This window comes from Fusarium graminearum, chromosome 1 (assembly GCF_000240135.3).
Source record: "Fusarium graminearum PH-1 chromosome 1, whole genome shotgun sequence".
In the NCBI taxonomy this organism is placed as follows: Eukaryota; Fungi; Ascomycota; class Sordariomycetes; order Hypocreales; family Nectriaceae; genus Fusarium; species Fusarium graminearum.
Genome location: NC_026474.1, coordinates 11,225,956 through 11,251,423, shown reverse-complemented (window position 1 = coordinate 11,251,423; position 25,468 = coordinate 11,225,956). Strand labels below are relative to the sequence as shown.

The window sequence follows — 25,468 nt, the reverse complement described above, 5'->3', positions numbered from 1 at the left end:
CGTGAAGCTAATTGATTGTGTCCGAAGTAGACGATCTCTTGCTGTTTCTGTCTTTCCATTGGCAATCGCGATGATGCCCCATAAGAGTTTGTCCAGCTTCAAAGATATAAGACATGGATGAAGGAGAGAGCCTGTATCTAGGGTCCCCTACCGCTAAAGCAAGTCACAAACTAACCAAAGTCAAACATCATTCTTACCATCACTACTCATTTTCAACTATTACAACACCAAAATACTCGAATCTTCAAAATGGTTGATGTTATCGGCCTTGTGAGCGGTGTTCTGACCATCGTCAGCTTTATCCAATCTCAAATCCCAGACAAGCCAAAAGAAGGCGCTGCGGTGAGAATCAAGGCTGGCAGCGGCGGAACCGATGATGAAGGATCTGTAAGTAACATATCACCTCCCAGATAGCCATAGCTACTAACGATAACGCTCTAGGGTGGCGAAGTCTCAGCTGCCTACGCCTGGAATTTTGACAACAACTACCTCGGCAGAGGCGACGGCGGCTCCATGGAACAAGGAGGCGTAGTAGATACTGTCATCGATTCATTTTCAGGTGGTGCTCGAGCCGAGTACATCGGAATTTCAGTGGCCCGTGACGCAGTCTGTGTTGCCTGGATCAGTGTCAAGCAGTTTGACCAGACTACTGGTGGTGCTTGGACTGGTGATATTGGGTATGAGTGCGGCCAGGCTTGGTATGCTAACAAAGAGATGGCGGGGTATATCGATGATGACGAAACAGAGGAGTATATCCCTAGATGCACTTGGCTTGATGCAGCGCTCAAAGAAGATACGGAGAGTGCTTCTTTAAAGTTTGATACTACTGCCTACGGCAAGAAGGTCAAAGATACTGTCGACAACAAGGATGCCTGCAAATACACTTTGTGGGGTGAAGATGATGCCCCTATCTCTGGTACGTTAGGCATTTACTTAAAGACTGAAACACTTTCTGAATCATTGCAGGTACCCCTGGAAAGCGCGCCAACCGCCCTCGTCGTCCTTGGATGGAAGACAAGCTCGTAGTCTCAAACCTGACACAGCACAAGGCTGAGGATCTTTGTTCTTCTGAAACATCCTGGGGTCCAGACTTTATCGGCACTGACGGACAATTCTGCGACATGGGAACTAAGAAGTTGACACCTCTTTGCTCGACCAAAGACGTTGATGGATGTATTGTTGTGGATGGTGATAAGAAGACACTTAACAGACGATCGCGAGTTGCAAAGCGCGAGACTCATATTACTCACAAGACGTACAAGGCCATTGACCACTGGGAGTCAAGAAAGTGATTGATCAGGATTAGTATCAGTGTTTTAGGGTATGCTTCTGATTCGGAGATATGAACACAGGTGTGCAAATAATTAGGTTGACAGCAGTGAATTAGTTTGAAATAACCCTGGCATGATTCGTTCTGTCATATCTGATCTTTGGGTGGTCCAGGCTGCGCTCCCTGTTCGCCCAACTTGTGTTTCAATTTCACCATTACACAATGTTTCTATCTACACATGTAAAGTAGCTTATACCAGCGTGATCGTATCTTCTACAACTCTCTCCATTAACTCAGAACCAATCTTCGGATCGTCATAGGATCTGCTCTTCCACCAAAGAACACCCATGCCTAACCTTCGAAATTCCTTCTCCTTGCCAGCCAGTATGAGAACATAACATTCTTCGTTCACGGCCATATCAAGTATAAAAAGACACGTTATTTCTACCATTTTAACGTCATCAGCAAGCGGTGTATCCAAAAATGCCTCGCCAAGAACGTCGATGCTGTTTGGCTCTGCAAGGATGTAATGCCGAGACTCTTGTGTGACAGAACGGTTACCGAGTGTTGCACTAAGAACTTTGCCCTTGACTGTCAAGCTCATGTTCGAAGATAAACTTGAATTGACCTTTATCAATTCAATCATGGACGTCGCCCTGCTGCCGTATTCCATCCCCTTGATAGGTCCTTTCACTGAAAGCCACGACCAGGATGGAACGTCTTGGCCATCACGAACAACACCCTTGGTGGTAGCTTCCCACAACAATCCAACTGCCAGATCCTCTTGCCATAGACCAGCCAAGTAGGTATACGCAGTCTGCTTCTTGAACATTTCGACTAGACCAGCAATCGCATTCGATTTGTCAGTCTGGTACGTCAAATCACGTTTTGAGTAGTTGATGATCAGATTGTACCAATGTTTCAGATAGTTTCTGCCATCCTCGCCTGGTCCTTCGTGCACCAGAGCAGGCCACTGAGGAAGTCCGTTATCGATGTATCTGGGACCGTCGATAAGACCGTCTTCGGTGGCGTACCGACTTGGACATTTCCAGAGCCACTGCTCTTTGCCGAAGCAGACGAGTCGCGATGGTAGAACAGCTTCTTGCAAAGTCCATCCTCTAGTATTGAGAGGCTCGGAGGATTTATCGATGGAGAGATGAGTCTCAAATCGAATGCTTGTGACCTCCCCATGTATGTCGACTGTCTGCGCACCTTGGAACGGCCAATGAAGTCCTTCGTCGGGTGACGATGATGAAGTAGCTGCGATAGTAAGGTGGGCGTTTGAGTAAACAGAGCCCATCATTGCTGACTCGGTCTGCCAATCTTCGCGTGAGTCTTGGATGATGCAAAGTGAATCGATCCAAATATATCGGATGCCGAGATACAGTGTGGTAAGGATGGCTTCGCGATGGACAAGTGGCAGAGAGAAGAAGTCGATTCCTTCTTTGTGTGCCTCTAATGTTTCGTGAGTAGTCTTGAAGTGTAGCTTGGTATCTCTACCCCAGCAATAGCTCAGTGCATTATAAAGACCAGTTTCGTCCTTGTTCGTTTCTCGCAATTTGATGACGATGTCATCTCCATCTTCAGGTAGATCTTTACTGCCTGTCAAGTCGAGTACTCGAGTCGGAAGGGGCGCATTTCGGGTCGACGGTAGCGATGCTTTGCAGATCTCATGATCGTCGCACTCTCTCATCCAGGTCTTGATCGACTCTTGCCGTTTATGAGGGTCCACCTCGCTATCATGCTTGACCCAAAAGCGCCGCGAAGCGAGATCTCCTGTCATGAGTTAGATGCTGTCTTCTGTGTCTATGAAGTATCTTACCGAGGCGTGACGGTGTCGAGATTGTCAATGGTAAACCACAGTTCATATATAGACCTCTGTCGCCAACCCAACCAACTGCCCGAGTGAACTTCTCATTCTTGGTCAACACGACAGTCACAGGACAAGCGGTGCTGTTCTCGTCAACCAAAGCTGAATCATTGGCTTGAAACCGGGCGACAAGAGTAGGGGAGCCTTTTGTGATGCTGATCTCAAGCCACTTGCAGGTTGAGCAAGTCTCACCCGAGTTGACTAGACTGATAACATTTGGTTGATGCTGTAGAAGAGAGGGTGCATCTGGGTGTAGGAGAAGTTGGCAATATTTGCAGATGCCGTCCAATGTCGGAGAGGTGAAACCCCAATCTTCTGGTGAAGCTGGATCTACTTTTTCGGGCTGCGGACGCATGTCCTGGATGTCGCTTGCTCTGAGGCCGAACCTAAAGGCCTCTTCTATGGGCTTTGTGCTGTAGACCAACATGATGTTAGATTTGGGCGGAGGTGATTCTGAAGTCATGATTGCTTGCGTAGGGTTGGAATCTTGTTCTGTAGTTGTCAGGAAGTAGCTTGGTAGTGATGTATGCGATTCATTATCGTCTCGAAACGTCTTATATATTTAGTTTTTATGTACAATAGAGCCAAGCAGGCAGAAGCCCTCTGCTTACTTCCCTCAAGATCAATCGAGGATATAAGCACTAGTCATGTCATGAAACAAGCTTGCGCATGCACGTGATAAGAGAAAGACAGGGGTAAGAAAAGTGTAAAAACTCTAACCAGTTCCTTGAGCATATTAAAAAGTCGAGTTGCTATAAGCATAATAGATGAAAGGAATAGGTCAGCTTTTTTTATTTAAATAAATTTATTAGTCGTTTTAATTCCATAACCTAAGACTTATGTTGGGGGTTAAATTCCTTTTTACACATCTGTCTTCTCACCCCATACTTAGTAAAGGAACTCTATCAGTAAAAGAGAATAAGAGAATAAAGTAGTAGAACAGCACATATTAAATCATGCAACTTGAATCGGGCCCTTTTCATATCTGAAAATTTTGATCTAGCTGCTGCTATCAAGACGATATCTCTTACCGAGACATGCTTAGCATACTAGATTTGAAGTAAAGTGATACAACAAGGCAAAACTACAAACAATAGAAAGAATAAAATGATAGTAATCTGACGACGCAACCAATGGCCCAAAACAAAAGAGCCACGCAAATCGTAGGTCTGTTGACCATGACTCTAGGACTGAGCTCAACCGAATCATACCACCACCAATGATCCTCCAGCGGAACTTCACGTACAGTCGTGTTTAAGTACTTGAGCCCATGAACCACAGATTCAGCATGCTTTATAGCCCCAGCGCCCGTCAATTCTTTATACTTGGCCCTGTCCACCCATGTGGAACAGGGTTGATCCAGTGGGAAGTTTCCATGCTTGTCAGTGTCCCAGCCCATCTTCCCAGCTTCCTTCTCAATTTCGATGAAGCCATCCAAGTCCTTCATAGCACTTTGGCGCGTCTTCCTGACCGTTGGGAATTTCTCGTCGAGGTCCATGATGAATCGTATCGCTGCTTTTAATGTTGTTCGGGTACTGCAGCAGGGGCCTGTAGCATAGGAAGGACTTTCTCGGCTATGGGACGGATTACAGCAGTTGGTGCAAACCAGTGACACAGCGATGTTGCCTATATCATCAGCCCGGAAAGGTCCTTCGGTTAACCCATGTGTTTGTTCCATAACGATGAAGAAAGACCAGAAAGTAGGCTGCACTACAAATGTTTTGTTGAAAGCAGCAAGTATGTCTTCCTTGGTCTCAAATGTGCCTTTCTGCGTGTCCAAGTAATTTGTTTTCAAATGATCAAGTAATTCAGATGGGAAACCGTTGAACATTCCTCCTGTCAGATCATAGCACAGACCCTCGTGGAAGTGGTTGATATCGTCAAGACTAGGCTTCTGAGACGTTTTCTCCCACCGAAGCAAAGTGGTCCTGGCAATATAGCGGCCAAAATTGATGTCGGACTCGTACGGTTTGAACCACTGTCGGTAGAGCCAGATATCCAGGAACTTCAGGATCCCAGTACCAATGTCATCGGCCTCCTCGTTTGGGTCCAAGATGTAGATTGGGACAGACTTGTTGTAGTAGAGACTCATGTCATCAAGAGTCTCAGCATCGGATTCGTCGTTGAGAACAATGTGGGTGTACTTTCCACCATCCATGTTAAAGGAGACTGGATCGCCCATTACTGCACGGATGGCCATGATTCGGTGCTGTCTTTCTTTCAGTCTACGTAGCTTATGGAGTATTTGTTATCTGTCGGTAAAGGCTACATTGACGTCGCTGTGTCGAACGCGATGTAAAATGTCTCGTTCGTTGTGTTTATCCGAGTTGCTGGCACGACTGCAAAGGGCCATGTCGTTTAGTTGTGGTGTATCTCCAGAATATAGAAGAAAAAGGAAAAGATTTCAAAAAATGAGAGTCTGACCCTGTTAAATACTTTCGCTCTTATTAGATTTTGTTCAAGGTTCGAGATGGAAAATTTATTAACCTTTGACTTCATTTGGATCCCTCCTTGATCTGCCTAACACAAAACCCAGATGATTAAAATTCATCCACAGGATAGTCAAAAACTCTCAATCTAGGTCAAATCCTCATAATGTCATATCGATGTTTCTCCAATGACTAACTTTCCCAATAAAAACAAATACATATCATATCAGCAGAAGCCTGTGCTCACAGTGGCTAGTAGGTAGCAGAAACGTGGCTTTGACCATACTTCTGACCGTGCCTAATCGTCAGGCAGCAAGTAACTTGGGATGTCTTCGAAAAGACTTCCATCAATATCCTCGAGAGGATCCAAGCCGAGATCTATCTCCCAGGTATATTTGTCGCCTAAAACGGGTGAATACTTATCCGGGGCACCGCTATCGTGTTTAGCATTGATATCGTGCTAGAGGTATCTTCTCTTTCCGCATTCGTCAAGCTTGGCCACGTTGAGTTTGAGTCGTGTGTCGTTATCACTCACTTTGTAGATTTATCACGGATAATGAGATCGATCTTTTAAATAAAAAGATGGTAAGGGGACGAAGATGGGCTTGTGATGCGACTAAGTTGACGAACTTGGATATCGGGGGTCCAAACGGATGGTAACGGCGGAGATGGGAACAAGATTCTTTGTCTAGGTAGCCTCAAGATTGTGCCGAAGCAGGCAATTCCGAGCTCTAACAATTGAGGTAGGGATATCTGGGGTATCGTAGAACAGCCGAGTCATGGTCCACTGGGTCTATAAGGTAAGAAATGGATCAGAACCGTTATCTGCCTTAGGGATAGTCTAAGACATAAAGTTAGCGAGTTTAGACCATAGTATTAGGCTATTTATTATTATACCTTAAGCTTTGCAATACCTTGTTGACAATATCGTGGACAGCCTCGTGGGGATCTGATTGTGTTGTTCATGACTCCTTCGCTGCCGCTCTGAATTCTCCTGGATACTATGACGGGTAGGTATAAACTACCGGCTTATGGCGCGTGATTGTCGTAGGTCGCGTTGATTCTTGCTGTAGGATGCGAAAAGCGTAGAGAAAGTCATGCGTTAAGGTTGTTGATTGAACTGGGTTTCTACGGGTGGCCACAACGTTGAAGATGCTGTGTTAGGCACACTAATAAGGCTGACTAATCGGAGTGCAACTTCCGCCTGCAACACGTCCTTTTCGTCTATCCAACCGTACCTGCCTAGGAGAAGAGGCGCAGAAGCTTGTATATGGGATACAGGAAAGAATAAAATGAGAGGACTCCTTGCTCAAACGTAACCATGGCTGGTCATGGTTTTTCCCGACTGTGACAAGCGCATGACACAGGCTGCTTAGTCATAATTATGGAGACCACAAGACGGCGCCTTCTGTGGTACAACCCGCCGTAACACTTCCATCAATCAAGCTCACACACAAACGGAGCGGTTCTATCATCCGGACTTGAAAGTCGTCCTTCCTATTCAGTTGCTGTTTACCTCTTTCAAAGGTCAACTATCACGACCCAGGACCACTTTACTTCTTTCATCAGTCCAGATTATTCCCATCCGCGCATTGTCCGTCCATCTTAGCGTCCGAAATGCATCACTCGACTCCGTCGCAATCAAAGCCCGTTGCCATCAACTTGCCGTGAATCTACCCTACAGCTACACCCAGCCATGAGCGAACCATATTCTACTGCCGATATCGACGACGAGAAGATGGGTGAATGCGAGAAGAGAGGGCACCGGCTTTGACACGATCTCGAGGCTAGACAAAGAATATTATGTTCTGCGCCGTTACCGTCTGTTTGAGCCCTCGACTGTTAGATACAGGGGTCAGCGGTACGGTCAAGACTACCGCTGACCTTTAGGGTATAACAAACGGTAAATTACCTAAGAATATGGCCAAGAGAAGCTGAGTAATTCGGAGTTGTTGGGGGGGCGGCGGGGATGTGTTTATGGATATGTTTCTATACGAGTCAGAAATGAACCAAATCCCATCTTTCGCTAAATGTCAAGGGCATTGCAAGAATTTTGACCAACTATCCTAATATGTTTGGCAACAAGATTATCCAAGATATCAACAACTGACCGGCACGGAAATAAACTGCCAATAATCATTATATTTCTGTTAGGAAGGTTAGTTATTAGGGGGACCTTGATTTAATATATTAAGTTTTCACTCCAGGTGGCTCCTTTATTGATGATTTTTAGCCCTGCTGATAGACTCAGATACCTCCAATAAGACATTTTGCACATTTTACCGCCTCTACTGCATCGCAAAAATGTCAACCTCTCAAATTTAAAGTTATAAAAATAATTAGCCTAAAGAGCTTTTAGTCTAAGTAGCATAAGCTGGCCTACTACTTTCGTCTCTTATGCTTCCAGTGGCCAATATTTCTAATGCCCTCTAAGCGCTGTAGGCAACAAAGAGGACAAAGGATTAAAAAAATAAAAGATTTGCTGCTTCGTGTCTCAGCAGTGTAAGTGTGGTTGGGTCAGCACTTGGACTAAATCTCGAAGAATGACACATCTTTCATCTTGCTTTCACTCGTCGCAGAGCATTCATGACACGAAAGGGAACCAGAAATGTTTTAGCAACGGCTGGTTTATTTATAACTAACTTTCCATGGTCCAACAAGTATGCATAAGACTTCTGTCAGCTATCGGAGCTTTTGAAGCCGATTGGTGCCACAATGACGTTGTTGTCCCTTCCAGTCCAGTCTAGAAGCATAGGCTGTATGTGTTAGTTGTGGTACATTTTTAATACGCCATAGTTTATCTTACGAGTGTGCCTGGTTTCTTCTAGCACTTGTTGTACTTGTAGGTAAAGCACTGAGTGCTGGTACCGGCAGGAACGCAGGTGTAGATAGTGCAGTAGCCGCCAACACAGCTTTGGGTACCAGGGCAACTGGCGCGAGTATCAAGGTCTTGGGCGGCGTCAGAGGCAGGAAGAGGAGCGGGAGCAGCAATTGCAACGCTGAAAAGGGCAGTGATCAAGATGGCAGTCTTCATGATGATAATTGTTGTTAGGAAATTGTGGGGAATTCTTGTAGTAGATTGTTTGCGTTGTAGAGTGATAGAGAAGTACTCAATTGTGAGGAGTCAAAGATAGTATTTATACTTCAAAGAGTTTATTATATCAGGCCTTTTCACAATAGGTCTCTGTATTGATGATCCTTCCATTACGGAAATGAGGTAATTTGAGCCGAGCGGCTGCTTGAAGCTACGCTTCCTTGAGGAAGAAGGATCATGCTTCTTCGGGGCACAATGTTGTTGAGGCTGAATCAACGCAAAGTGCACCGCAGTAGTGAGTCTCGATATGATGTCTTACAGAGTCATGACATAGAAGGATTTGGAACTATCCAAAAATGGTCCAATGCAGTCGATTTGCGGGCCGAAGTGCCGATCTAGACAGATTGTGCTGTCAATACTTATTACGCCTTACCTGATGTGAAACTTTGTATAAGCTGTCAATTCACGCATTACCTATTTGGGCCAGAATCCTACGGAAGACAGATTTCTCTATAAGAGGAAGGAGCGTGTTGATCCCCGACGCTTGTTAGTTAGTATCACAATCCTTCAAAGCAGCTATCGGAGATTGTAGTCCAAGTCTCAAAAGATTGACGAACATCTGATAGGACGCAAGTACGATAAGACAGTTAAAGACTCAAGAATTAGTCTTTACGGACGGAGGGGTAAGTGAGTTAACTTGAAGAAGCTAACTGAATTGTCTGAGCGGACTATCATCGCGCAGGTAAAGGTCTACTTTTCCATGCTTTTGAAGACAACACCGAGATTTCCGAGGTTTCCAGATGTAAAGTATTAATTGTTGTTATCGCACGGTTAGAGACTCTAAAGATACTCAGCATCGATCAATATTGCAGTTGGATAGAAGTCGGCCCCGTCGCGGGGCGATGATCTGCTGTGAGGTTGTCCAGTGGCAGAGTCGAGGCCCTTCTCTATGTTGCTTTAGCCTCAACGCCACGAGTCTAGTGTGAAACTATTAAATCCAATTCGAGAGAAAAAAGATAATGCTATGCTGTTTTGCAATAGTGCCTTGGATTTCTCCACCCAAGTTTTAGTGTTTCCAATCGGAATAACTTCTCTATGATTCGTTTTACTATCGCTAACCTTTCTACGGGTGGGTGGTAGGAATATTGGGAAAGGTGCATGTCAACTGTCTTACTTATGTGGCTCAGCACAGCGTAGCTGAGAGTCCAATCTATCGCACCCGTGAACCATTTTCAGCGATGTAATTGGTGGAGACCTTCATATAAAGTACTCTGGCGGACTAAAGAGACGTTCGCATAAATAAACCTCTATAGTGGCACTGAAAAGGAACTACTGAGCAATAGATACACGTCCTAAGACTGGTGGCTGCTTGAACACGAGGATACCAAAGACAGATCAAGACACAGGAGTTAGCTGATAGTTAGGTCAGACCACAAGCTACGATGTTCTGGACTTTATGTGGTGCCTTGGTAGTCTTCTTGAACCACACACGTAGCTGAGATGGGAGGTATAGTTGAACAATGTCTCAAACGCAGAAAATATTGGAGTGACTGGAGTTCTTGTATAAAGAGGACACCATCTCCTATCATGTTAGCTGTCAAGAAGCCTTTTAATACGCATTACTACCTACCATTGTGGATTACAACGCAAATCATAGTTATATCTTTCGTCACCAAATCACCACAATGTCTGTTGATCATCTTGACAAGGTTGAATCTGCTCAGCAGGCCCTATTGAAGAAAACGCACAGTGGCAAGGTGGGAGCCCAATATGTCCAAGAGGTCAAGGAATCGCTTCTCTTCCAGTACAACTGGAATAAACTTTTGTACGCAACTCCAACGGCCATCACGCTGATGGGCGCTTGCCACGTTGCGGCGGCTTTACCCGAAGCTTCTGCTATCAACTTGGGTGATGGTGTTCCGACTGGAGGATTCAAATATCTACGGTTTGTTTACTCTCATGAGTATCCAGATATGCCACCGGCACTAATCTTAATATCTTTAGTGTTGCTGGAAACCCCACCCTCAAGGCTTGTCTGGTCTATGTTGCCAACGAGGGCGACAGGGCATTTCGCATTACGGGAAGCAATATGTCGGGTATCACTCAAACATCTTCTGAACTTGTTGAAACAGTCACTCGCACTGTCAGGGCCATTCAAGGTCTTCCAGAGACAGAACGCATAGTGAATAATGAGCTCAGGAAGCTGCGAAGAATGTCTGATAATTGCGGCCAGTACGCTGAAGAAACAGAGAAGGCTTTTGATTCCTGGTTTCTCTCTGTTTTGGAGTTTCACCAGGCTACTATTACGAAGCAGAGTGGCGCCACGACTGACTCGCATGACAATGTGACGGCCAAGTTACAGGCTGAGATTGAGGCAAGCTACACAAACAAGGATGCCAACATGCTTAGCAAGGCTTCTGAAGCGATGAAGGAGGCGTTTTCTAAGCAGGAGAGGGCATTCCAGGCCGCAAACGAAGGTGTCCCCCCTGGTAGGTTCACTAATAGTCCCCCATTTCCATGACACACAATGCTAATAAAAGTTTTTCGCAGGTTGGGAGCCCTGTGGTTTGGCAGCTTTGTCCACTATTATCTCGGCAGGGCCCGCGCTTAATGCCCAGGCACTACCAGCCATGATCAATGCCGCAAATTCCATGTCCGCCGTCCAAGGTCTTACAACCCTTCGGTTCAATGACGCAACTCCTCAGACTGACCCTGCATACCTGGCCGCCTCTCTTCTTGCACCCTTCATGACTATGCTCTTGGCTTACCTTACTTCCGGGCAGGGAAATACCCCCGACTGGTCAAAGCTCAACGACCAGGGCCTTACTTGGCTCCTCAGAAACCTTCAGGTGCAACGGGAGTCTGCGAAGCTAGGTACCAGTGCACCCAGCATGGAACTTGCTACTGCTTTTGAAGCTACTGTTGCTATCGTGGAGGAGATGAAGAAGGCTGTTGCCGATGAGCAGAAGCTTAGCTTGGCCAAGTCAGACCAAGCTTCTATCAAGAAGTGGCAAGATGCTATTACCCAGGCGAAGCTCACTGTCACCAAACTTGATGCTACAGCAAAGTCATTCCCTGGTTCCTCATCCAACGCACCCAAGATGAAGAACATCTCTATGGAGAGGAGAGACAACAGTGCAGTCGCTGCCGCCGTGAGCACTGCTACTGAGAAATTGTTTCTCAATCAAAGGGCTCTTGAGACCACCCAGGCCAATTACACCAAGGCTACCGAAGCTGCTACGAAAGTTCAGCAGAGGTTGGGCGACATCCAGAATAAGCTCAAAGGTATTCAGATTTCTAGCGCACCCCTTGAGCGCGTCCAGGAGATCTTGGTTGAAAGCATCGCCATTCTAGTCGAGCTCAAGGTCCAGATCAACAAGATCACTGCCTTCTTCAAAGCTCTTTCTACTTTCGTCAACGCCATCGCCGAGACGAAGATTGACAGTGACTTTACTCGTTCTGGAAGGGGTTTGCTGCCACCGAGTGATCTCGATAGTGAGACCATCTATGTCTCAGTCATGCAGTTCAAGGCGTATTTTGATCTTTTGCAGATGACATGCCAGATGTATACCACTATTCACATCCAATACGTCTCCCCGGGCTTTGATCTTTTAATGGACCTAAGCCACATGGCCAGGTATGCTGAAGAGGGAGGTCCCAAGCGCGAGCAGGTCAATCATTTCACGGATTCTGTGCACAAGGCTATAAATGAGCTTATTGACCGGGTAAGTCCCTATTTATCTTTATAAATAATACCTTGTACCATGATCAATAGTACTGACATTGAATTCTTCTCGTAATAGAAGCAACAGGAAATCTCGGAGGGCCTTCGGGACCGCATTGAAGCGGTCGTGGAGCAGACAGACATGTTGCCCAGGATCGGAGTTCCTATGCCTACGGCTAGCACTGCCCAAGCCATAAAGACAGGTGCTGATGTAGTCCAAGATGCAGTTAAGAATAACCTGACAGCAGGTATGCGTGTTTAGCGTGACTAAGCAACTCACCTTTGAGCAGAGGATCCCGGACTGGATTTGGGGCGACGATACAAATAGTCATTATCCTGTATGTTAAGTCATTCTAAATGTGAGATTTAGAAGTTTTAAGAGGGGAAATAAAGACCAACGGCTAGTTCAGTGTATTATTAATTAAGTTGATGCCTGGTACCTAACTACCTCTGCCATTAGGCAGACTAGTTCCTGAGATTCTTCTTCAACTTAGGTCTTCCATTAACACAATACAGGCGGAACTGGGCATATAGAGACGCGCAAGATATACGCAATCGGGAAATCATCATGGCATGTGGTTGAATCGTTTGAACATGGTTCGTAGTGTGGACATGTTTGTTAAAGTGTTGCCTGGTCTAAATGACGCAACAAACCTTTGCGCACTCAGGCAACCATTAAATTCTTAGTCCGAAGTTCCGATATTAGTGAGGGTTCAAGTATATATATGGATGCATATTCCCACTCCTGGACCTCTGAGCCGACATGAAAAGGCGAGTGAAAACAAACAACAACTGAGTTAACAGCATCAAATCGCATCCAAAGCAGCGATGGTTATCCAAGAGGTTGGTGTCATGGGGGTCAAGCCCGGCATCAAAATTATGGATCCGACCACACCTGAGGGAAAGATCTTGTATGAGGCTTGGTCAACCGTGGTAACAAAGCCTGGTGGCCCATCCAGGGTTTATTGGGGCTTAGAGAAAGATGACCCATTGAGAATTTGGGGCTTTTTCGACTGGGACACAGTTGAGCAACATGAGAAATTCGCCAAAGAGTAAGTCAACTTGCATCTACCAATCGAGGTAGTAATGTTGTACTAACAGTTCCCAGGCATGGAGCAGACGCAGTCAAGGACATTCCAAAGATCTGTACCTATGGAGAAATGACGAAACATGTTACTATGTTTCCGTCGTCTGATGTATTTCAGTCCCCTATAACGGATATCGTGGTAGCCTACTTCCCCAAGGACTTTCCCCATACCGAAAAGGATAAGGCAGCCGCAAAACTTCAGGATGTTCTTGCCAAGAGCTTCGGCACCTACTCTGACGTTGAAAAAATCGCTCATGGTTGGGGCATTGAGAATGACTTCCCAGTCAAGGGCAAGAAAGCTGTGGATGGGCAACCAGGAGCGGCACTCATGGGATTTGTTGGCTGGGCCAACGAGTCTGCACAGGCGGATTTTCACCAGACAGCTACTTACAATGAGGCAGTGGCACAGATACATGAAATGAGCGGACTAGTTGGTCTCAACATTGTCACTCTTCGATGTCAACATCTAGAAAGACTTGAAGAATAGTCTAGGGTAGCTATGGGTCTGATTTAAGCTTGATAATTAAGCAGAGCTGCTAGTAAGACAGCAGAAATCTTAACCTCCAAAGTCTTAGCGAACAAAAATAAATAACCTAAACAGTATAGTCTAAGTGGCATGGAGCCGAACTAATAATTTCGTCTCTTATGGCTCCATTAGCGAATATTTCTGATACACTAAGGAGTCCCACCAAGCTATTATTTTTCATAAGTGAATACAGCATACGAAAAATACTAACCACAACCAGTTGTGTGTTTAAAGCTACAGATACTTTTTTTTGAAAGTCATAAATTATCACGGAGCTATCTGAGCTAGTGCAGGCGGTGTGAGATCTTGATTCTCACAATGTGAAGCTGCTGGCTCTAGACCGGCGCTTAGTATTCCTTCAGGATAGCATTTGCCGTTTAATGGACGATGGAACATTAATTTCCATTATCTTATCTTGGCGCTCGAGAAAGCTCAATTAAGTAAGACTATATTTTTACAAGAGCCGTTTGCGAAAAAGCGCGCCTGTCGTATCCATTAGATGAGGGTATTAACATGGGTCGGTTAACTCGGCACCGGACACGGAGGGAGAAAACAACAATTATTTGAAGCTACTGAGATCTTTTGATCTACTAACTATGCAAGAAGAAATGAACTATGTGAGAAGGATTCAGCTCTAACCTCGTCTTGGCAGCTGAATATTTGAGTCTAAACCATAGTCATGTCCAAATACGACGAAAAGAAGTATAAAAGACTTCGATTCCTCACTCATTGAGTGTTATTATTCTCACTCATCAGTTCCAATCTCTCATTCTTACAACAAGTAACTAAGTCATATTTCATAATGAAGTTCACAACTCCCCTCGTCGTTCTGCAGTCAGTTGCTTGTGCAGCCTTCACGCTCCCAGACAACTTACCGAACGGTGTATACCGCGCTCATGTCAACTCTGAAGGCCTTGAAGTCTCAGAAGGAGTCACAGTTGACTATAAAACTACTGTGACTCCAAGGAAGACTACGAATCTTCTCAAGTCTCGCCAAACGAAGGAGGAGGGTGGATGGGACCGAGACCAGCCAGACATGTGGTGTGGATGTGGGTATGTACAGATATTGACAACCTAGTTGCTGTTAGATGCATTACTAATCATTTGTTTCATAGTCTTTCCATGAACCATGGAAACTGTGATACCGCTGTCGACATGCTCAAGGCACAGTTTGACAGATCTGATGGCGGTGTCGGTGAGGTTACTCAAGCCTGGTATTCCATCTATGGCGATGTTGTGAGTTATTACCACTCTCTTTACTTAATCAGGCTGTTTTGTGTCTTTTCTAACTATTTATACACCAACAGGTTGCATTCTGCTGTGCACAAGGCACATTTCCTCTCTTTTCCAGCCAGTACGCCGATTATCTCGGTCGCATCACTGATAGATGTGGCTGGTATGTTCCAGGAACATTTTCCCCGTCTTCCATTGGCTTTTCTGCCGTTGACTGTGGTTACATGAACTATTCCCCTGGTCTCGATTTCTGTGGCAATGCAGAGATTGGCCGTCACATGGGTGACAAGGGACGATGCTGAACTTGAGTATGTTAGCACTCTGACTAGCTAGCAACCAGAGCATGTACATATCATTCTGCTAGTACCTTTTAGTTTCTTATTTTAGTAATTGAAACCCTTTCTAATAGTGTAGACTTGTATCACGACAAAGGTCTTTTGCAATCGTCATGAAGGTTTATCTTGCAATTGCCTACTGAATATTCCATTGTACAACCGCTATCTTCTGACGGTGTCTCATCTGTTTGTTAGTCCACCCATTCCTATTGTATGTTTTGGCGGGTCAACCTTCTTGGTGAAGAAAATTGATGATCCTAACCATAGTATAACAAAAGGTTGACTGTAGTTGCTATTATATAATTATGCTTGGCCTGTCATGAGTTATTATTTATCAACTAAAAATAAAGCTGCATGTTTACTAAAGCTGAACAGGAATACCGTGTTAGAGAACAAACGATGAAACCGTTTATTTCTCTGCATCTTTCGTTTCTGGATCGGGCTTCATGCTAGCCTCAACTTGCTGAGGTGGTTTGCCAAGAAAACGGCCTGATGGACTAGGCTTCTGCTTTGTCGCTTTTTTGTTGTCAGTCGGCGCTGCTGGAGGCAAGAAGGGGACGTTTGGTAGTATAGAAAGAATGGTGTCGAAGATGGTCATGATTGTGGACTTGATGTGATAAAAACTTAGTAGCCCTGGTTTGTGTTTGATGTTTATTCCACTGATGGGATGCTAATAGACTGCGGTTGTGTAAGAGGGAAGTTATAGCTGTGTCCTTTGTTTCAGCGAGACAAGTGAGTCAACTTACAGGCAGAAACAAATCCGCAATTGACCGTTCACGTGGGTGAAAACCGACGTCAGCGGATGGGTTTAGTCACAGTCATACGACTTTCCCAGTTGGTTATGCCGTGAAGGTACATCCCCCCTGCCTCGGCTACTGGGTCTAGACTTCGTAGACTCTCGGGCTGTGCCATAACCAAGCATCCAATTGCTCTGCCACACTGGACCAACACCATGCCTAGATATCCCCAAGTATCTAGTTGCAACTTTTTGTTACCTTTGTTTTTAGTAAAACGCATCGTTTCTGCTTAACGGTGAGGCTTTTGTTGGTCCATCACGTTATGGCACTATTGTTTGCCCCCTGTATCTAGGTGCTGAGTATTCACCAGGAGCCAACACAATGCTGGCATCAAGCCAGATTTTTAGCCTAATGCCTCTAATGTGATGGCTGTTTCTACATCCGGCCATAGTCTTGTGAGATGTAGCGATCCTCATTCGTGAGACAGCGAGCTAACGGAACGAGACTGTGGCTTCGAGCTCTTTGCTAGAACTGACTTTAGCGACGCTGAGTACCACTGCGGCGGCCGATGGCCAAAGTGTCGTACCACCTTCGTCAATCAAGGCATTTCTTATCTTCGCCGTACCAAGGGAAAACCAACAAACGGCCCTGGATCAGGAAATTGCGGTCGGGTGAGCTGCTCATTCAACGCCGCTATCTGGTGGTGTAATGATGTAAGTCACACCCTTTCAGATATTGCGGCCAAATTGAACTGATGGGTCATCCAAATAAAAGAATGCCAGCTCAAAGACCTTGAACGGATTTGGAAGCATTGCAGACGGCGCTGAGTATATCAATGACAAGTGCACACGATGGGGCTGGCAAAACGGTGGCTATAGAAGTTTTGTATCCGGACAAGTGTTTCACAGCAGTAAATGGAACGTCATTGTACGGAACGACAAGTGCTAAATGGTCGGGTATCTCTGAAGCTGCCAAGACCCAATGGAAAGTCAACAGGAGTAGTCTTTTCATACAATATATTCGTTATATGGCAACCAAGACCTACAACCTGGAATGCAGGCATTTGTCATCCGGTGACGATTTACCAAATCGAAAGACCAGCGAAAAGTCCATCCACATCATCTATGTTTCGGATAACTTGCTTCCCTTTCCTTTGACCATCGAGTGGTTGAAGAGACGGAAAGTCGATAAACAACTGCTTTGCTTGATGATTGATTTCCTCAACTATGTCGATTAAAGGAACGACATAACTACTTGAAAGCATGTCTGTCGCAACTAGATGGCCGTAAACTTCCAACGTCGACACGTCAACTACCCAGGATCCGGAATCCCCTGGTACAATGTCTGTAATTCTATTAGTTTCTGTTCCTGATTTGTTTTTTTATACATGCCTGCGCCTTGGCTATGCTCTACCGTATATGCTCTTACAAACTTGGTCCCAGGCTGGAGAAGTACTTGACTTAAACCAACCGAGACTGTTGCTTCCTTTATTCCAGATACTCCTGCAATGATGTATACTGGTCGACTGGTCGGATAATCAAGTAAAAAGTTGCGCATCTTGAGCAGAGATGGGGGCTTTCCCTCAGTCACTAGCATGTTAGGCTTCAATGGGATCTCCCATGCCGGAAACTTGAACAACGCCCAGTCTCGGAAACCCGAGTCGTTATCGAGAGATGAGTATACTATAGGTTGCGCAAATATGGAACCTGGTCGATATGTATGTGGAGTAGCTGGCCTCGCTTTTTGTTTTTGGTCCGCTTCAAACGATACGCCCCAGTCAACTTGAACAGGTGGAGTTGGACATGAATCATCGCTTTCAGAAGATGTGTTTAACGGACTGTCATCGTCGTATTCATCGCTATCGTCATCTGACAAATCAAACTCATAGTCTTCGTCATCAACGCCGTCGGTTCTTGTCTCAGGGTACATTGCGTGGGCAACAGTTAAGCCATAAACTTGATATGAGCTGTCAACCCACCGTGATGTATTGCATTGCAGGAGACCACCCATCGTTGCCATGGCGATCTCTTTGCTGAACCCGTGAGTAGTGATGAGAATCGGCATTCCACAGTGAGTGTAAGTAAAGGATTCGGTGCTTGGGATGCCAACTTCAACACCTCCTCGGATGCTTCGGATGCCGTCCTCAACATTGCCTCGCGTGCTTGGTGATGCACCAAAGATATGCACATCAAATGAGCACACGGAATCGTCTTTAGGCTCATAGAGGTCTTTCACATACGGCTTGCGCAACAACTTCCGAATCGTGTCATGTGCACCGTCTTCATCTGAGCAGAAGATGACAAGGGCGACTTTGGCATCATCAATCGAGGTTCCAAGCATGACAGGTCGTATCGACATAGCAGGCAGTTGTCGCTTTGATCTTGACAAGTATTTTCGCTTTTTTGACTTGAGCATAAATTCTGCCAAAATGCCGCTTAGTTGTTCGATCACATCACTGGCGCGCCTTGCAGTTTGTTCGTCTATAGGTTTTGCGATAGGTCGCACTGGGACCTGTCGTGTTACAGGATCGTTGGGAGGGCTAGTCTTGGGGGTCGGACGTGAGCGAGTAGCTGAATGAGAGGTGGTCAATTGATCACCATCACCAGATTGGCGATCGTCGTTGGATCCATGGCTCGGATTTCTTGATCCACCGTATCCTGAATCACGGTCGGTAAGGATATTCTCATTTGTACAACAAGAATCTGAACGACGATTTTCCATTTGAATATTTAGTTCAATAAATCAAAACGACGTTGACGATATAGTGAATGATAATGGAGATTAGAACCACTACGTAAGATGGGATGAGGAGCTGAAAATAGCCGCTGCATAGCGTGACGAGGCAGACTCGACAAGTGCTGACAACCAATACCGACGTTTGTAATCTTTCAAGCCACATTCAATAGAGCCCCGTGTATTGCATACTGACGCACTAGGCTTTTAACTTTGATATACCTATATCTACCGAGATGGTATTTACCACCCAGGTTCCTAATCTCCGTCTACACCGTCAAGATGTTTAGACTACCTGCAACCTCACCCATGTTTGAACTTTCATCGCCTTATCCTCTGAAACATGTCACCGACCAGAATCTCCAAAATCTTGTTGTCGTGCTGTGGAATTGGGAACTGTGCGAAAACTGCAAGGTCAGGCCAGGACAACAACCATGCTCTCCCCAAACATGTCCTGCAGTACGCTGGAGTAGATTAAAGTTATTCTTTGACTACTATCGGAAAGTCACAGCCGAGTATGTTCCCGACATGGTTGTCGGGGTCCCTCCAGCATTACAAAGTCATACAGATTTAATGGCCATCATTCGCCAACTCAAGGACAACCCAGATAAAACGAGGTCCGAGCTAACAGTTATCTGTTTCTCAAATCATAGCGATGATCAGATACCTATGCCCGCGGACCAAAACAGAGCTTTGGATCTCGCACTGAGAGTCATGACAATGATAACATGTTCACTCGAAGCTGGATCAGCAAACACGCTTGAAGCAGGGTTACAACCGGCTCAATGGGCACAAGACATGACATGGCCTCAGTTTATCTCCAACGTTTTCCCTACTAATGACTACTCCGGAGTGGAAGAGAGCGCTGCCACGTTCCATCAAATAAACGACAGAGTTACTGCACGAAGACTCTCCAAGGTGGCTAGACTAAGCCTCGTTCCAACTAACGAGCTGTCGAATCATCTCAAGCTGAACCAGAAGGACGGAACGGTGGAAATATTCCACCATACATCATTTTTAAAAGAGGTTCTTATCGCAAGCAAAGGAGATACCAAGTCAGTGGCTAATCATCCATAATGAAACTTCATCTTGAATTTTGGCTAACATGGTCCTCAAAAGGAGTTATATATCTCGAAGGCTAGCCATAGAAACCCTCAACTCGATTCAAAAGACTCTTTTTCCATCGAAAACAGACGCCACTATCTTGCTTCGCTCGCTCATATCGAAACATAATTTAGATGCAGATTGTCTCAGATATGAGCCTTCGATATATCAGACAGGAGAGACCTTATCTGGATATCGCTTTCTTGAGCAGAGATTAGTGGAACTGTATGAGGAGCTTGATAGCCCGACTCCTCGAGGATATTTGGAGAAGTGGCTGGAAAGAAAAAGTGGTGGACGTTATGTTATGATGGTTACACTGGCAGGCGTTGCTATTGCAATTTTACTAGGTGTATTGGCCTTAGCTATATCGATATTTCAGGCGTGGATTGGCTGGCAGCAGTGGAAACATCCTGTTACAGGTTAGTTAGTTTGCACAAGATTCGATAATCATAAATAATACTCCTTTACGTACTGTATCACGTCTGTAAGACGATTAAGCGCTTATATAAGGCGACCTCTGTCGGTGTCAAATACACATTTGCATTGCTCTTAAGTAGAAGCTTAGTTCTAGTAAAGCAATTGTGTTTTAGTTTTAGATTATAGACGATGGCATTACCTTATACACTCTCCTTGTTCATTGTTATGTTGGTTAAAAAAATTCTACACAGTCAACCAGATGTTATTATCGGATTAACTTGAGAATTGCAGTGCAGTAATTAGGTGTATTGTCTAAGTATCTTGGTTATTGTCTAACCCACCTTACCGCAGGGTTTTCGGTGCCTGTCTGCCGACGTCTCCCACACCTCATCTTCTCCCTTCACTCCATGGGTTACTTTCTGCGCCATGGTGTTCTCAAACAGATTTTCTGAATATTTCAGCACTGGCTTTTACCAGAGCTGTGAGATTGTCAAAATCAGGCAATCCGGAGCAGTTTTCGGCATCCAAAGCCTTGTCTAACTTGACACATAGTTGACAGTGAGCTGTCCGTTCTTAACATCATTGCCAGGATCAACAGGAATACTACCACACTTGGAACATCCATGCTGTCTAAGCTGATCGAGAAACGTGACAGATTGCTCCTTGGTAAATGTTCGACTGCCAATACCCTGGTAGAAAGCGCACAGTTGTCCAACAACAAAGGGAATACAGGCGATATGATCACCGTTGCCAAAGTTGCCCTCCTCGCCCGCGGCAACAGCGTCGCGAACATCCTTGAGGTCTCCGTTGGGTGTGTGTCCAATACCGCCAACTCCGCAGGTGGAGCTACCACGGCAGTTGATACCCAGGCGCCTGACAAGGAGGTTGTCGCCGCGCTTCTCATGAACCGTCGGGCTTTGAGGTGCATCACGCTTCTCATAGACTGCCGGACTTTGGGGTGCATCGCGCTTGGTAGGGTTGATAACGACGTTGACGGTCAGCTGGCCGTTGGCAACATTGTTGCCCGGGTCAGTCGGGACGCTTCCGCAAAGCTTGCAGCCATGATCGACGATTTGCTGGAGAAACGTCTGGGTCTCAGAAAGCGAGAAGGTGCGGTCTCCAATGCCCTGATAAAAGGCGCAGATAGCTGGGTGGTTGCCGATATTGTCAATGTCAACGCAGGTGACATGCTCTCCGTTGCCAAACCTCTTGCTAGGATCTATGGCCCTGACCTGAGCAATGAGTTGACTTAGAGCACCTTTGTTGCCAGAGCAAAGGCCGCTGCCTCGACAGTTGATGCCTAGAGCGTCTGACAAGCCAATAGTGGCAGCAAGGGCCAAAAGGGTGCTTTTGAACATCATGTTGTTGGAATGAGAGTTTGTAGATTGTTGATAGTGTGAAAGGAAGCTGAGTCTCGAATGTGATGCCTGTGATAGATAAACTGCAAGAATAGCGGGAATCTGCTGCCTTTTATCCTCAAAATCTCAAGCTGCCTTATTCTTGGAACTGCAACATTGCACAATGAACATTATTCAGAAACGGAAGCGGCCGGAAGTTACATCGTGAAATGTTTAACCTTGTACCGTCATGTATACTTACCTTCACGCATTATTTCTGTGACATGAGAAGTCAAAATCTATACAGTACAATATCCAACGTAATAAATTCTGGTGTTTCGACTCGCACGGGATAGGCAAAACCCCGGCTTGACCGGGATTTGACTGGGGTTCGACTGGGGTTATAACCAGGGTTCTGTGTTACCTCATCCTTCAGCTGTCATCGGGGACTGCACCGTGACTATCATAGTTTATGCCGGCATTGGCTCAGATTGAAGCCGTCTATCCGTACAGGGCAGAACGTTTGTTGTTGAGGATCATAAACTGCCTAGCAGTTTGTCAGCGGGATCTACAGATCGGCTTTCTGTCATCGGGGACTTCGCACGGGCCGGGTTTCAGAGACACAAAACGTCATATATGCTGTGTAAATATGCATAGTCAACTAGGAACCCGTTCGATAGGCCCGGCTTGGCGATACGGATGAGCCCGCTATTGTCGATCGTTTAGTTTTCTACTAGTGACGGGTCACAATAGTTAAGTTCCGTTGCTGACGGTGTGTTCTTACTTACAAATCAATCAGGCTGGGATATTATGTAAACGAGGAGACAACAACTGTGACCAGCTCATTTAATGACTATTCTATCGTTTCTGGAGGTACAAGAAAAGACTAGTTTACCCTGAATCGTGATACAAGTCTAGCTCCGACTGGCTGTTTTCTCCAGCTAAGAAAATAATGTCATCATTGCCAGTCTCGTGCCCGGTTAAGCGTCAATCGGTTCCGGGTTCTAGTCCGGGGTATGCATCTTTGGAGAGTCTTGAAGTTGTTATCCTCTCACGGCTACCTTACTCTGTTTCTATAATAGTATTCAAGTCCTGCCTTTACACTTTTTCTTGCACTTGCACATTGCCGTCATCATCTCATGAGTATACTTCCTCCCACTATACCCAACCCAGAATGATTCAAACCCTTGCTCATTGATATCTCTCAAGCACTGCCGAAGATTGTCCTTCATCTCTTCAGCATATCTCCCGTGCATACAACTTACTTCATCCTCCTCCCTCCAAGCATCGTCTCCTCTACTATACGCCCGTATACACACGTCTCTCAATCCTACGTTACCATTTCCGTCTGCCCATCTTCTCGCCATTCCCACCCACTCACTGATGCGTTGAGCATTACCTTTGTCCATACAGCGAAAGGAAGAGGGGCCGCATTGGCCACTGTCATGTAGATCGAGAATAAGTGTATGCAAAGAGGGAGTCAGCCAATTTTGGCAGCTTTCTTCACTAGGCTTTTTATATGCTATGCATAAAGCCATGGTGTGTAGATTCTGAAAAGTAGAGACTGGGAAGCCATTTTGGTCGCGATCGTGGCCTAGCCAGCCGACATCAAGGACTCGAAGGTAATCCTTCTGGGATGATAGAACATCGGCAAGACGATTGTGGTTCCAGCGAAATGCAGGGTTCGGTTCGTGATACTCCGTGTTTCCTGCCAACGTTATGGTAAACTCATGGAGTTCCTTCGGCCATTCGAGGAACACTTTTACAGATTCTGGCCGTGCATGTAAGTTGTAAAACTGTAATTTGGTAAAGCTTGCTTGTCTTGATTGGTTCTGTTTTACTTATTAGTCAAACGATCGTTTTTGTAAAGATTGGATTACTTTCCTTGGTTGGTTTGGCAAGTGAAATGTCAGACTCTTCCTCTTCTCGTGACCCTTCTAGCGATAATTTCTCAATCTGTGGAAGTGCGCATGCTATATTGATAATCTCACTGTTTGGCAACTGTCCACCTATTGCTAGGTGCTTTATGTAATTCTGCAGCAATGGACGTCGTAGGATCTCTTGGCGAAAGAGATTTTCCTGTGGTGGACAATCAATCCAATGGATGGAAACATCAAGTGATACAACTTCATAAAGTAAAGGGAGGGCCAGCAAATGAAATCTCTTGCATGTCCAAATGAGGTTATACGCAGCTGCGTACCGAGCCCAACCCTTTTCCGGTCCCCAGTTGGGTACATCATCTTCTGTGATCGAGTCCCAGTAGACATCCCAATACGCATCATATCCCAGTGCAAACTCCAAGGGCTTCTGAACAACAGAGCGGAGGATTGATTGCAGAAGCTCATCTGGGAGCTGAAGAAGAGGGACATTGGCGTTTAGCTCTGGAGCTTTGAGGATCGACGTGTCATTATGGCAGCAGAGCTTGGGCCATGGGATGGGGCGGTCCAAGAGAGGATATTTTGGTAGGGGATTGGGTCGGTAGAAGATGAGTTGACCCGAGGGCGAGACGTTAAGCCGTGTCTGCGTTAGCATGCTGTCCTTTGATATGTAGATTTAGGAAAAGAACCGAGGTTCAGACAATGAGATGAGAAGATTACCTTCGTATTGGTAGGGGATCTCTCAGCAACGGAAATTCTGCAATTGGTTGGGATACCGCCGTGCTAGAAGTACGTACATGAACTAGTGCTTACAGGCATAAAATAGTCCCAGTACCATTCTTAGTGAAAATTGACCTTTGCGGCTTATTTCTTCTACCTTTGCAAAGACCTTTCTTGCTTAGGACTGGACAAGATGAAAGTTGTCGCTAACATTCTAAATATGAGCCATTTTTCTATGCTCCTAGGTCCAAGAAGTAGTTAATTTACGTTGAAATTAAGAGTATAGACGCAATTACTAATTAAGCATGCTATAGTGCGTGTAGAGGCAATGGCATTATCTGCAATAGTCAACGCTATGATGGTGAGTTTGAGCTTACCACTAACAATATGGCAGAAACGGACTGACTACCTATATGGGCACAGGCAGTAATTGTCTGTTGTCACAGTCTAGATTCGGCTCACTCCGTGAGCTATAACGTATTGGTACTAGAACGCTGCAGTTGGTTGAAGAACATCACGCACTGACAGGGATAACTGCGACTTTTGACATGCCGAGTAGCCGAAAAGTCCTCAAGGCAGAATCTGTCTGTAGATATTCACTCATAAAGGTACCACGTGTTTGAAAAACATTCCTCCGGTTCTAACCTCTCTTTACTACTTACTCTGTCTCATTCGGCCTCACTTCCCTCATGTTTATATCATCTATCTCTCAATTGTCTGCGGATTATAGCCTATTTGTCTACATATTCATAGTATAAGCGCTGTATATTGACAAAGTCTCCAGCAGCATCTTACCTGTACTATCAATAGCGCATGCGAAAGCGAACTGAATCTCCGAATCATCCTGGAACCAACACACTCGTATCATTTATGGATACGATCTAGACTCCTTCAGACCCAACAGGAGATCAACCCTTGTGCTCACGACGCTCAGCTGTCGTTCTTGCCAGCCCATAAAGAGTCCTCGCGAAATTTATAAAAGCTCTCGCTGAACCCAGAAACTCAGATAGCTTTCGACGCAATGAATAACAGAAG

The 25,468-nt window shown here is 45.5% G+C and overlaps 10 protein-coding genes across 10 annotated transcripts; 5 read left to right on the top strand and 5 right to left on the bottom strand.

The window, feature by feature from the left end:
* Positions 1 to 249: 249 nt before the first annotated feature.
* On the top strand, positions 250 to 1,292 carry FGSG_10559 (uncharacterized protein; the record flags this gene model as incomplete). Its single annotated transcript, XM_011321255.1, has 3 exons — positions 250 to 387; positions 442 to 916; positions 967 to 1,292. 3 exons carry the CDS (start codon positions 250 to 252, stop codon positions 1,290 to 1,292), a joined length of 939 nt encoding a protein of 312 aa, XP_011319557.1.
* A 228-nt stretch (positions 1,293 to 1,520) lies between these two features.
* FGSG_10558 (uncharacterized protein) lies at positions 1,521 to 3,603 on the bottom strand (the record flags this gene model as incomplete). The annotated part of the gene is made up of 2 exons (XM_011321254.1): positions 1,521 to 3,046; positions 3,093 to 3,603. The coding sequence occupies 2 exons, from the start codon at positions 3,601 to 3,603 to the stop codon at positions 1,521 to 1,523; spliced, it is 2,037 nt and encodes a 678-aa protein (XP_011319556.1).
* Positions 3,604 to 4,894: 1,291 nt separating this feature from the next.
* Positions 4,895 to 5,340, bottom strand: FGSG_10557 (uncharacterized protein; the record flags this gene model as incomplete). Its single annotated transcript, XM_011321253.1, has 2 exons — positions 4,895 to 4,908; positions 4,998 to 5,340. 2 exons carry the CDS (start codon positions 5,338 to 5,340, stop codon positions 4,895 to 4,897), a joined length of 357 nt encoding a protein of 118 aa, XP_011319555.1.
* A 4,948-nt stretch (positions 5,341 to 10,288) lies between these two features.
* Positions 10,289 to 12,589, top strand: FGSG_10556 (uncharacterized protein; the record flags this gene model as incomplete). The annotated part of the gene is made up of 4 exons (XM_011321252.1): positions 10,289 to 10,548; positions 10,608 to 11,092; positions 11,154 to 12,328; positions 12,407 to 12,589. 4 exons carry the CDS (start codon positions 10,289 to 10,291, stop codon positions 12,587 to 12,589), a joined length of 2,103 nt encoding a protein of 700 aa, XP_011319554.1.
* A 566-nt stretch (positions 12,590 to 13,155) lies between these two features.
* FGSG_10555 (uncharacterized protein) lies at positions 13,156 to 13,901 on the top strand (the record flags this gene model as incomplete). The annotated part of the gene is made up of 2 exons (XM_011321251.1): positions 13,156 to 13,379; positions 13,436 to 13,901. The coding sequence occupies 2 exons, from the start codon at positions 13,156 to 13,158 to the stop codon at positions 13,899 to 13,901; spliced, it is 690 nt and encodes a 229-aa protein (XP_011319553.1).
* Positions 13,902 to 14,742: 841 nt separating this feature from the next.
* Positions 14,743 to 15,475, top strand: FGSG_10554 (uncharacterized protein; the record flags this gene model as incomplete). Its single annotated transcript, XM_011321250.1, has 3 exons — positions 14,743 to 14,993; positions 15,056 to 15,176; positions 15,248 to 15,475. 3 exons carry the CDS (start codon positions 14,743 to 14,745, stop codon positions 15,473 to 15,475), a joined length of 600 nt encoding a protein of 199 aa, XP_011319552.1.
* Positions 15,476 to 17,556: 2,081 nt separating this feature from the next.
* FGSG_10553 (uncharacterized protein) lies at positions 17,557 to 18,966 on the bottom strand (the record flags this gene model as incomplete). The annotated part of the gene is made up of 2 exons (XM_011321249.1): positions 17,557 to 17,589; positions 17,674 to 18,966. The coding sequence occupies 2 exons, from the start codon at positions 18,964 to 18,966 to the stop codon at positions 17,557 to 17,559; spliced, it is 1,326 nt and encodes a 441-aa protein (XP_011319551.1).
* Positions 18,967 to 19,260: 294 nt separating this feature from the next.
* Positions 19,261 to 20,678, top strand: FGSG_10552 (uncharacterized protein; the record flags this gene model as incomplete). The annotated part of the gene is made up of 3 exons (XM_011321248.1): positions 19,261 to 20,033; positions 20,462 to 20,501; positions 20,673 to 20,678. 3 exons carry the CDS (start codon positions 19,261 to 19,263, stop codon positions 20,676 to 20,678), a joined length of 819 nt encoding a protein of 272 aa, XP_011319550.1.
* A 113-nt stretch (positions 20,679 to 20,791) lies between these two features.
* FGSG_10551 (uncharacterized protein) lies at positions 20,792 to 21,860 on the bottom strand (the record flags this gene model as incomplete). The annotated part of the gene is made up of 1 exon (XM_011321247.1): positions 20,792 to 21,860. One exon carries the CDS (start codon positions 21,858 to 21,860, stop codon positions 21,036 to 21,038), a length of 825 nt encoding a protein of 274 aa, XP_011319549.1. The 3' UTR covers positions 20,792 to 21,035.
* Positions 21,861 to 22,450: 590 nt separating this feature from the next.
* FGSG_10550 (uncharacterized protein) lies at positions 22,451 to 25,124 on the bottom strand (the record flags this gene model as incomplete). The annotated part of the gene is made up of 8 exons (XM_011321246.1): positions 22,451 to 22,544; positions 22,625 to 22,636; positions 23,102 to 23,135; positions 23,218 to 23,657; positions 24,037 to 24,374; positions 24,811 to 24,842; positions 24,896 to 24,903; positions 25,096 to 25,124. The coding sequence occupies 8 exons, from the start codon at positions 25,122 to 25,124 to the stop codon at positions 22,451 to 22,453; spliced, it is 987 nt and encodes a 328-aa protein (XP_011319548.1).
* Positions 25,125 to 25,468: the final 344 nt, after the last annotated feature.